The sequence below is a fragment of the Manis javanica genome, chromosome 5, assembly GCF_040802235.1.
Source record: "Manis javanica isolate MJ-LG chromosome 5, MJ_LKY, whole genome shotgun sequence".
In the NCBI taxonomy this organism is placed as follows: domain Eukaryota; kingdom Metazoa; phylum Chordata; class Mammalia; order Pholidota; family Manidae; genus Manis; species Manis javanica.
In genome coordinates this window covers 33,482,505-33,495,555 of record NC_133160.1, presented here as the reverse complement: position 1 = coordinate 33,495,555, position 13,051 = coordinate 33,482,505, and the positions used below count along the sequence as shown (strand labels likewise).

At 36.5% G+C, this 13,051-nt stretch overlaps 1 protein-coding gene across 7 annotated transcripts in view; it reads right to left on the bottom strand.

The window, feature by feature from the left end:
* The window catches only part of PLCB1 (phospholipase C beta 1), a 670,724-nt gene that overhangs the window by 642,079 nt on the left and 15,594 nt on the right, over nucleotides 1-13,051 (bottom strand). For 6 of the 7 annotated variants that reach the window (XM_073236918.1, XM_073236919.1, XM_073236920.1 and 3 more), the window contains exon 2: nucleotides 10,665-10,742. In XM_073236918.1, the coding sequence (XP_073093019.1) occupies nucleotides 10,665-10,742 (78 nt within the window). Of the gene's footprint in view, nucleotides 1-10,664; nucleotides 10,743-13,051 lie in introns of those variants that run through there. The other variant, XM_073236922.1, reaches the window with a different exon arrangement.

Sequence of the window (13,051 nt, the reverse complement as noted above, 5' to 3'; positions counted from 1 at the left end):
ACATGCTCGGTAAGGACAAAACAAATAGCTAATACCTGTAACATTCAGGGAATGGAAAATTAAATGAATTTTAATCAAAAGAATATAAAAAATATATATCTCTATCTTGATTTAATCTTGGATAGTGAGAATCTTTCTAAAAAGTTCTAGTGGTTTCCTGCCTTCCTAAGTACAGCATAGGGAATATTATTCCATCATAGCCAAATAATTCAGAATCTTGTATGGCCTCTGTGTGCTCAAGCTGAATATGATTTGTGATAGAAATTAGGCCACAGACAGGGAAGGTAGAGTGAGCATATCCTCTCAGGAAGTTCACTGAATTAATTTATGATGTCGGCTTGCTTTCTATCAGTGTTCACCTTGGCTGTACATTAGAATCAGATAAGGACCTTTCAGAAACAGCTAACTCCAATATTCTGACCATACACCAGAGCAATTAAATCAGACTTTCTGGGGTGGGGCCCAGAGATCAGCATTTTTCGAAGGTTTGTTCAGTGGGCAGCCCATGTTGAGAATCACTTCATGCTGTTTATCTCTTCCTCATAAATGCAATGTGACTATTGAGGTTTCTTTTCAGACAAATCTAAGGGAAAAAAATCTCACAGGGCAACTTAACTTTATACATTAAACAGGTTCTTTAAAAAAAGAGCCAAGACTTACAGCCAGGCAATGTGGATTCTACTCCTGCCTCTGCTAGTAACCAACTATCTGACCAGGGGTCATGACTAACCTCTGCGTACATGTCAGTGGGGATACTCGTGGCACTGTCCTCGGAGGCTTCTGGAGATGATTAAATATGTGTGTATATGTATGCATGTTTATTAGAACAGTAGCATGTGGAAAACACCATATATGTGTTTGCTATCATTACTAATGACCGTAACCACGAAATAATAACAATAATTAAAAGGCATGGGCAAATGGAATTAGTGTACATTAAAAAAAAGTATTTATAGTATGTGAACACCAACTTCCTAATAAATTGGTTGATCAAAGTTTGTGGTTTTGCCTTTTTAATTATTTAAACAAAACAAACAATGAGAAAATATGAAAAATGGGAAAAAGGAATTATTTTTAGTTTATTTTTATTGTGGTATATAAATTATTCAACTATCCATCTAAATGCATTTTATCACAAGGAAAAAAGAGCTGATTAAAGACAGAAAGAGCTTAACAAGGGTCTCATCAGTAGGATCAAACAATCTTGGATTGACAAGAAAATGAGCTACAGAACACCAAAATTGCTCACCCTATCTACAACATCTGCAACTCAAACAGAGGAGTAGGCCATTCTGTCAACACCCAGTATCTGGGGATTCAATTCACTACAAAGGCAAATGGGTTTTCCGCGTAACAGGAAATAAAACCATGAACAATATACAGAACGTATTTCCTCTGTTTCCTCCACCCATTCCTCCAATCCAGGGTTTCAAACCAATTTTGGTATCAAAAGGTACAAATATCCCATTAAATAGCTTCACAGCATGGAAAGCATCCAATTTAATTTCTCCAACAACACTAGAAAGAGCTAAATATAAGCAACTCATAAAACCGAGGCATCATTTTGTAATTAAATTATATTAGGAGTAATGAATTTTGAATTAAAGCCAGGGTGTTTCATATTTTGCAACTGTGGTTAAAACGTATTCAAACAAGTGTTGCTGGGCTTATTTATATGCTGAAGTGCAACGATGGTGACATGAGAATCATATTAATGCACTTGCACTCTAAAAGTGATTCCAAAGAAATCACAGTGATGCCATTTCCTAATAATCAGCCTGATTTCAAAACACATTTCAAGAAGGTACACATTGACTAGAGATTCTACTAAAAATCCAGGAATTACAACCTTCAAGAAGTACTTGTAAGAGATTCCACTCTAACCTTATGTCACATCTGTACCACCTAAGCAATCATAACATTTAGTTGTCCTACAGTAGCTAGAGTTAATTAAGGCAAAAACTTTGGGGCTCTTGCACTAAAATGAAAGCATGGTCGAGAATAAATGGAGCTTAATCAGAAAGCAGATTTGATGAGGAGGGGAGGAGCCACCTGTGAGGTACATTTTTTTATATATCCCAGTATAGCTGTGATAATCCTAAAGTAATTATTTTAGGAAAAAAGACACAAACAACCATAGTGGAGTCTATTTCTTCTTGTGAATAATTTTCTACTATCCAAGATCATCTTCAAGCTTATTCTATAAGATGCTCCAGATTCCCAGGGATCCAAAAAACTTTCACCTGTGATGGAGTATTTACTAGTGAATTATCCTAAGAGGGAAAGTCTTTTAAACAATGAATCCTCTCGTTTGCTCTCCGTGGCTCTGTTCCCAAAACATTATGAAATACATAAACAAACACCTTGTTTGCCAGTAACAGACTTAAGCTTCAGTGCTTTAGATCAAAAGATGACAGCTCAGTCCAAACAGAAAACAATCACTATTTACCCTTAAGAAAAAAAAGAAAAAATACCTTAAATATATATAAACAGATGGTCACTTGGCTTTCAAAACAGCACTTTGCGGTCTCAAACAATCAGCTAGGGACTAATTGTTTAGCAGAGGCTAGTTGTTTATTATATGCCAATAATGAAATGCACCACACTGGACCATAAGGACATTACGCTAAGTGAAAAAAGCCAGAGAGAAAGACAAATACGGCATGGTACCGCTTACATGTGGTATCTTTAAAAAGGAAAACTCATAGAAACAGAGAGTGGAAAAGTGGATGCCAGGTGCTGGGGGGTAGGGAAAATAGGAAGAGGTGGGTAAAAAGGATACCACCTTTCAGCTCTAAGATAAATAAGTACTGACAATCTAATATAAAAACATGGCAACTATAGTTGATAGCACTGTGTTATATAACTGAAATATATTAAGAAAGTAGAACTTACATGTTCTCACACACACAGAGAAATAAGGTAAATATGTGACATGAGCATGTTAATTAACTTCACTAGGGGAGTCGTTCCACAATGTACATGTATAAAAAGTCTCCATGAGGTACCGTTTAAATATCTCAAACATTTATTTGTCAGTTGTACTTCAGTAAAGCTGAAATTTTTTTAAAAATACAATTTAATTTTAAAATGTTAATTAAAAACAAGCCCCACAAAGAACTGAGAGTTTACTAAGTGCCAGGCTTGCACTAGGCACGTCATCTCTCACATTTATCAATAACTCTAAGAAAATAATATACCATCTTACATGAAGAAACCAAGGCTTAGATCGCTGAAGAGATGCACCCGTGGTGACTCATTTAACACAAGGTATAGCAAGAACTCAAACCCACATCTGACCAGCTTCAAAGCTGGTTTTCTTAACCAGCTTTCCCCCTCCCAAACTAGGACTGTTTTAAGAAAACCACCCCAGCTTAAAACTAAGTATTCACAGAATAGGTTCTAATGCCTCTTACTGAGAATGCTTTAAATGCCCTTAATTGGGGTGGGAGGGTGGGGGGGATCAATATGAAATTGAAAAGCATTGAGCCTCTATAGTAAGCAGTTCCTAGACACAGATTGAGGGAAAATTGGTTTCTTTAGAGGTGATTCCAGAACATATCAGGAGTGAGGAATCAAGCCAGAAAGGGGAGGAAGCCCATAAAGTGTATGTTTTCAAGCCACTTACCACTGTGGGTAAATGGGCTTAAACCCACTGGAGAGCTCTGCGGGGTGGGGGTGGGGGAGACAGACAGGACATAAAGCTTGCACCTTTGGCGTATCCCACCCAAAAGGGGAGGGAGCTGTGATATTTATCTATTAAACTGTTGGTGTCAGGGTGGGTGTTAATTCCCAGGAACCTCCGGGCAGCATCCAGGCAGCATCTGGGCAGTAAAGTGAGCTCTGGTGACCAGAGAAAGCAAAAGAATGCAAGTGCTGGCCACGGGGATCCAGTCCATGGCCGGTGGAGTGGCGAGCACTTGGGGATGGGCTTCTGCCACATCTGCTCTAGCATTAGTCTTCAATAACAATGAAGGAAATTCAGGGAAGGTGAAGGAAAAGACAGTCCATAGATACTGTTGATTGATTTGCATATAGTTGGTATACTGCACCAGGCCAAAGAATGATCAGCCCTCAGGAAGCAATCCTTACCTGCTTTTGCTGTTTTCTAAGGTGATTTCAGTTATTCTTTCAGACTTTGGGCGAAGCTACCAAATGAAAATCAATAGAGTCCATCTTCCTAATGTATAACCACATAATCACACACAACCATCTGCTGAGTGCGCTAGCCCATTTACCACACACAAGAAAGTCAACATGGATGTTTCTGGAATGTACTAGGAAGCGTGTCCCAAAGAAGAAGCACCATTGCTAAAGGATGACCAGTGAAATGTGTGGGGCCCAGGAGAAGCCAGGCTATTTTCATAATAGGATATTCCTAGATTTTCTTGTGAAAGTTTATGATGCATCTTTCAAAATATGGACTCATATGTTGAAAAAATATCATTGTTATCTAAGTCAATATTTAATTTTTAAACTTTGCTTGTGAACTCTGTACAGAAACTTAAGATTACCATAAAAGAAGGCAGTCTATTATAGTCTATTAATGGCAAAAGAAGTTGCCATTAATAGAATCATAATCATTGCTCTGTACAAGGATTACAAATGCTGTCTCATGCAGAATCACACGCCAGAACAAGATGGCACATGAAGATGGTAGACCCAATCCTTCCTGTCCTAAATCCCTTGAAATGACTGATATGCCGGTATAAATTTATGCCTATAATTTCAGATTATGGGTCACATCCGTTGAACCAAAGAGTATGAAAGTCAGAAGATAAATGGAATAAAAAAGAAGTAGGAAGTGACATCCCAAAAACCCACAGGCATTAAAACATAGGAGTAGACCTATGAGCCATCAAACCAGGTGGTGGTTGTGTCAGCTCTAGGAGTGGAATGGGTCACATCAACTCAGGTCCTACCTGTCATACCCTCCACACTGAGCTAGAAGAATGCCACAGGAGAGTGACCACCATCATAGCTACACCAGCCAGAAAGAACAGGAGCCCCCAACACACAGAACTACCCATTTAAAGAAATTATAGGTAGAGCCCCACCTCATAGTAGTCAGTCCTCAAAATACATGACATGATTGCTACGATCTGACTGTAAGTGTTCCCCGGCCCTCAAATTCGTATGTTGAGAACCTAATGCCCAAGGATGCTATTAGGAGGTGGGACCTTTGGGACATGATTAGGTTCGCAGGGCAGAGTTCTCATGAATGGAATCAGTTCCTTTAAAAGAGGCTCCAGAGAGATCCCTAGCCCCTTCTACCACAAGGATACAAGAAGCCTGCAACCTGGAAGAGGGCCCTTCCTTGACCAGGCGAGGACCCTGATCTTGGACTTCCAGCCTTAAAATCATGAGAAATAAATATCTGTTGTTTATAAACTACCCAGTCTGTATGTTTTGCTATCACAGCCCAAATGGACTAAAATTATTATACATGGATTAAAAACCTCAATTAATAATATGAGGATGATGAATAAAAAAGGCCTAAAAGCAAAAGGCAGAACCGTGAACACATCAAAGTTGAAAACATCATCTTTTGTCATGCATACATTAAAAGTTAAGAAATTTAATGCAAGCCACAGACGGGAAGTATTTGCAACATCTTTAACAGCTAAAGACTAACGTCTGGAATATATAGAGAACCCTCAACACAAAGCAAGAGATATAAGGAGGTTATTCAGGTAAGAGAAAACAGAAATGGTTCATAAGTGTATGAAAATATACACAGCTTACTAGCAAATCTGTCACTGGCAAATTAAAACAAAGATACAATGGTCGCAGCAGACTTGCAAAAATTTTAAAATGGTTTTTAATTGTGTTGGTGGGGCTCGAGGAGACAGTTCCTCTCACACAAAACCAATAAGGTTATAAAATGGCACAACTATTAACTAAAATTTAGGAAATGCACAGCCTTCAATCAGCAACTGTACTTTGAACAACTTCTCTCAGAAAACCCCTGATCCATGTACCCAGAGAGGGGATACACAAGGCTGACTGTTACCCTCCAGCAGAAGATTGCTTTGTGTAGCCCAAAATTATAAGTGCACAAACACCAGCAGTCCATGAATGAGAAAATGTTATTGTTACATAAAACTCATTTAACATTAAAAAAATCTATTCCATGGGAGAATTTACTAAACCATATTGAACTTCTTGGATATGATAGAGCAATATAAAAGAATAAGATGGGCAATCATAATGTAAGTGCAGTATGGAGAACATAGCCAATGGTTCTGTAACATCTTTCTATGCTGACAGATGGTAACTGCACTAGTTGGGGTGAGGATTTAATAATGTGGGTAACTGTTGAACCACTGTATTGTACACTTGAAACCAATATATTGTTTATCAACTATACTTCAATAAAAAAACAAAAGAATGAGACATACATACATGTACTTACATGAAAAGTTCTAAAGTAAAAAGCAGGTTTGTGAAATAGTGAAAGTCATAGAATGTTATCTAAGATACAAGTAGATACAAACAAAACAAAATTAAACATTTTCATAGTTATGCATGCACAAGCTTATTAAAAAGAGACCTGGAAAGTTCCGTGAAGCTGTTACCGGTAGCAGACTCTGAAGAGAGTACTCTTACTGGGGTGAAAGGTGGGGAGGGGTAAGGACATTATTCCACTTTACTCTGTTATGCAAAGAATATACTTATATATTATCCACAAAACTAAACATAAATCTGTTAAAAAAAAAAAAAAGAGCAAGTAATCATTTAAAATGTGTATTTCTCCTCCTATTCCTTTTCACCTCTCCCCGAAGCTCCTGTTTCAAGATACAAGGAAGAATTTACTGAACTATACTGAACTTCTCGGATACGAACTAGCAGTGACTAGTTTTATTTTTACACCAACCTTGGCACACAAGCAGGGCATCGAGTTGCAAAGCAAAGGCCTACTTTGTTTCATATTCTAGCAGGATAGGATTTTTATAGTCTTCTTCACATAATATACACTGAGATAAGAAACAACACCATGCTTAAAATAGTTATATTCAGAAACTCCCTTTTGCTAATTAGAATCAGTAAAATTTACAGAGCCAACCATGAAGAGGAAAGAACAATTAAAATAAGTCTACAGCCAGCACAAAGTAAGATTTATCCCTTAATATGATGTTCATATTTATCTGCTTCCACCAACACCAAATATTCTTTCAATGTCTCACCAAGGCACAAGTCTGCTACCTAAAAATTACTTGGTAGCTCAGATTTTTAATTCCTACATCTATCATCTGCACCACCTATCATTTCTGTGGTGACAGATTCAAGGACTGGTTAGGGAAGGAAACATGTCACTGTTTACACAGGGTGAAAGTGGTGGCTCTGGTCAGCGGTACAATGTGGCCACGACAACAGAGAGGAAGGACATGGGTAACACATTATGCAAAATGTGCTATAAAAAGGAAGATCTTGTGCCTTGGGGAAACACTGAAAGAGTATCTGGGGTTGGAAGAAGCAGATAAATATGAACATCATCTTAAGCGATGTCTTCTTTTGCACCAGTTATGCACTTATTTTAATCTTTCTTTCCTCTCTCTTGTAACACTACTCTTTACCAAGAACTTCTTACAGACACTCAGCTTGCCTCTAAGCAGATTGCTCTGGTACAGGCTTTATGGACAAAGGAAAACTATGTTGAGAAGCCCAAAGAAGAAGACAGGCATATAACAATAAATACCAACAATGCAGGGGGGCCATCAGGAGAGAAATTGGGGACCAACAGAGGGGAGGCTTAGAACCTCACCGCCCCCTGTTTTGAGAGAAATCTTCTGCATCTGTGGAGGTTTTGTTGCCCTTGTCTAGCTTGGATTAATACTTAGTCTATAGGCACAGACCTGATCATCTACATTTGCCCTCTTACAGCACTAAATTATGTTTTCTACCTTTATCTTGCATCTACCTAGCACTTCAGCATTTTATTAAAAATAATAATAATAATAATAATAATAAGGGAGAAATGTGGGAGTCACATATAAATCATGTATAAAAATCAAACGAATAATCATAGCTGACTTGATTGTTTATAGTTCATGATGCGTGATCAAAACCGTAAGTTTCTGTGATATGACTGCCCTTGCACTGTTCACCATGTAAGAACTTATTCACTATGTAAGACCTTGTTCAACATGTAAGAACTTGTTTGTTGTGCTTCAGAAGATTGGAGACTGTTGAGATATAGGCTTGGGGTTGATTAATGACTGTGTATTGAGTCTCCTATACAGAATTTTATTGTTGTTAACAACCATTTGATCAATAAATATGAGAGATGCCCCCCCCCCAAAAAAAATACCAATGTAAAGGTCCCACACCAGTGGAAAACACAGTGTGTAAAATCAAGGGATAAACTTCAAAGTATCATCTTTTTCTCTGATGCACGATCTCTGTAATACATGTAATAGATTCACATCACTGAGAGTAACTGTCAGAAAAAAAAAAAATTTCAGGCAGGTGGGCCTCTAAGTAGCATCATGATTGCACCATTCACCAGGTGTCTTCAAATGATCTTAGGCAAAAACGTGGACTAAAAGTGTGGCATGCCAGCCATCTCATCATTTCTACATTTACTCTATTTTATCACTTATGGAAGGTCATCTCCTGGAAATGGATTTGTCACTCCTACTGTTTCCAGAATGGGGCTTAAAGCCGGAAGAAAAGATCAACCTTGGAAGCATGGAAAGTTTAATGTTTTTTCTTTTTTCTTAAATCCTCTCATCTTTTGGATACTGATATACGATCACTGACTCAAAAATAAACCTCCAAAATCTGATATGACTGAGGTATTTAAAAAGTGAAAAATGAAATTTACTATCTTTTGGCTAGTTCTAGACAAAAGTTCTAGCCATTTCTATCTGTGAAAAGTAATGAAGAGGTCAAAGGAATTGCTACCACATTATTTGTTTCAATTGGTCATAAGCAACATTACAACCAGAAGAAAATGGTTGGTATATAACTTGAAAGAATTCTTCCTACATTTGAAAGTAAGCATGAGACAAAATACTGTTTCACAGAACAATAGAGGTACATCAAAGAGCTGCGTTCCTAAACCCTTTCTCTTTCTTAAACAAAGAAATATTTATGACTGGTCTTAGAAGAGAGCTTAACTGAGTTGCCATGAATTATTTAAAAACCCCAAAATACCTTCTGTTACTTTTATAGAAGCTTGATTTACAAGTTGAAAAATTAAACTGACAGTTTAGTCCCATGTACAAATACCCAACCTTTAAAAATGCTCTAGGCATATTATAAATATATCTTTCATGAATATAGCTTCAATAGTTCTAAAAATAGCCTTTAGGAGAAAAAAAGAACTCTTCAAAGCCATTGTTTTACACATAACAGCAGGAAACCAAACAGAATGTCAAAGCCAAAATGATTAACACGGCCAGTAATAAACATGAACGTGAAGTATGAAATCTAACTCAAATACATTTTTGACATGAGTTTAGGGTCTATGGTTTAGCACCACATCTGTGGCCCAAGATGATTCCAGGGCACTCATACTCAGAAAGTAGCTCCAGAGCCAGGAGGCTAAAATTTGCCTTTTGAATAATGTGTAAATAGGCCCATTTAGGATTTGCCCTGGGAGCCAGATATTACTTCTTACCACCCTTAGAGTTTCCCGCAGGCTCTACCCTGGCCCCAAATGCACAGGGCGAGCGCCATACCACTCCTCACAGGGGAAACAAACCAAGATTGCCCAAAGGCAAAAGGCCAGGCTGACAAACTGTAGGAACCCTGGATATAGGGACCTGACACAGGCGATGGGAAAAGGCTAAGAGCACCTCGCAGTTTGGTGTCAGGTATGTTATTGGTTTCAACATGTATTTAGCACTCTCGACAAAGCCTGTCTTATCCCATCTCTCCAAATATCAGAACTTAATAGGGCCAAAAAATTATGTGTTCTGTGGCTTTGCAGGTTTAAGTACAGAACTGTGGCATTGTCTCTTGAAATAATAACCACTTTCCATGAATAGTCTTGTCTAAATGCCCATTAAACTCCAAATAAATCTTATGAACTGCAGACATTCTACTTTTTAATAATTCAATGGAGAATCATCTCAATTGGTTCCATAATAAATGAGATCCTAAATTCATGATATGGTAGGCAGAGAGCTAATAAGGGAAGGAATTCCTGAAAAATTGAAGGTATAAGCTAAAGGGATATTATTCTTGATTTTCTAATGTGAATTAATGATCAAGGCCAAATTCCTGATGAGGCTGGGAGAACCATTAATAAGCAACAAAGAGGAGGAGGAAGATGAAGGGAAAGCCAAAGTTACAGGCATTAGGGTCAAAAGTAATTTTCTATTATTTTTCCTCATTCTTTACAGGGAGAGTCAGAGTGGGGCTTAAATATGTAATACCAGTTAATTTTCTTCTACTACAAATTTAACCCACATTTCCATGTTCTTAAAAATACCAACTGTTCTAGGATTTAGCACATCTAATATTTTAGACTGGAGCCCTTGGTAAATCCTAAGACATACCTACCTTAGACATTCTTTTTAAGTAGAATCTTTAAATAAATTACTAGAGATCGTCCAGTATATCCAGAAATGAATATACTTATGTAGGTATGATAAATACTTTGCTAATCAACAACCAACTGTACAATTGTAAGAAAGACATCTCTTACTTCTTACCTTGTTTTGATCTGTCCAGTAAAAGAAAAATCCCTGAGGATCAGTCCTCAAAATGATTGGAGTGACAATAGCAGAGTCCTAGAAATGTAAGAAAAAAGCGTGTATCAACTTACACCACTGTCAAAAGTCCTACTCAGTCGGGGGTTACTCAACAAAAGTAATAATTGTTTAAAAGTTTCTCCAAGGTCATTGATTATTAATATTTTTTTCAATTACACATGGCATCTTTAACTTCATAGCATTATTAATTATACAACTTAAGTATTTTACTAATAAATAGAATATATGTGCATTACTTTTAAAGGAAAAGGTCAATGATACATAGATTCATTAAGACAAGTTTTTAAAGGGATTGACATGTTCTCTATTAAAAAGCTGTATCTAGTTCTCCACATAATTTTAATACTAAACATCATTACATATTTTATATGATTACAGTTGATGAAAACCCATGCTTGAGGATAATATCTGAAATTACATTTACTCTATAAAATGATTTTTAATTGTACCAAAGCAGGTAAACATAGCATTTGGGCATTGCTGTTTCCAAGGCAACAGTAAATAAGGCCATCGTCTACATATTCAGAAAGATATACACAAAATGGTTGCAAATTTAAATTTCACATGATAAAATAAACCATCATAGATAGTCTTCTGAGTGTAAAGCTTGCATATTACAAAGCAAAGACAGCATGCACTGTAATTATAATATTAAACATTTCTAAAATATGTATTCTTTTCTTCTGGCAGTTTGCAGAAAGGCATATACCATCTGCACAAGAAAACACATGTCACTGGAATGGATTTTACACTGAAATATGTGGAATTTCATTTTTAAAAGAGACATAAATTACCAGTTTATTTTGACTTTTTCATACACATATAACTATTGTATGGCATATCTTCTATCTAATCAAAAAGACTTGTAATGAAAATGAGAACTTGCAGAGATAATTTTGGCATTTGGATTGTTTTCTCGAGGGTAAAGCAGATCGATGGTTTTATCCCACATGGTAATTCTCACTGCAATGCTGAGTGTGAAGGCCATCGGGGATACCTGGTCCCTCTCAGTGCCTTATTTTATACAACCACAACTGAAAAAAAAAAATTAGATGATAATAATACCTATTTCTGAGGGGTTCTGTGAGAATGAAATAGGATAATTGGGGTAAAGCATTTGGACCAATGCTTGGCTCATAAAAATGGTTATTTTAGTGATTACATTTAAAAACTGATTCATTAAAATAATAAATGAGTTTGTCACAGCTTTCTTTTTGTACTGCGACAAATATATACAAAACATTAAATTTACCATTTTTAAGTGTCAATTTCAGTGGCATGAAGTACATTCACATTGTACTTTTAAAGGAAAAGGCCAATGATACATAGATTCAGTAAGACAAGTTTTTAAAGGTATTGACATCACCACCATCTAGAACTTTTTCATCTTCCCAAACTGAAATTCCACACTCATTTAAACACTAACTTTTCACTTCTCCTCCCCACTGGCAACCACCATTCTTCTTTCTGTCTCTGATTTTTATTATTCTTGGTACCTCATATAAATGCAATCATGTAATATTCTTTTGCAACAGGCTTATTGTGTGACTGGTCTAAAGTGTTAAAATTTCATCCACGTTGTAGCATGTGTCAGAATTTCCTTCTTTTTAAGGCTGAATAATATTCCATTGTGTATATATACTACAATTTGTTTATCCATTAATTTGTCAGAGGGCATTCAGGTTGTTTCCACCTTTTGGCTATTGTGAATAATGCTGCTATGAACACAAGTTTACAAAAATATTCGTTTGGGTCTCTGCTCCAACTCTTTTATACTAAGAAGTAAATAGCTGGATCATATGATTATTTTACATTTACTTTTTTGAGGCCCTGCTATTCTGTTTTATCCTGATAGTCTTAAGACTCATTCTTAACATGCAGTTTGAAAAATATATTTTACAAGGATTATGTTATTGCACAGAACTTCAGCTGGAATTTTAAAATCTCAAAATTACTTATAAATGGGAAAACAAAGACATTTGGAAACAAATTTGATATTATAATGAAAGTAGATATTTTTAAAATATTTTTAAGCTTCTAATAATGCATGCAAAAAAGACTTGGATTTTTATTTCCAATAAATCATAGCACTATTTTCAGTTCTGTTTCATCACCTAATCATTTAGAATTAGGCAACGGAACAGTTTACAGCCTGCACACAGCACCTGCTCCCACTTCCAGAAATGTGGAATTAACCTACAGGGGTAACTTATCCTTCTGAGGTCAGTTCCTCTTCTTATCAGAATGTCTGAAAAGAGCATCTGATAAGATTCTAATCAAAATCTTGGTGACAATTCACTGCAAAGATCCCAGAGAGTCAAATATTT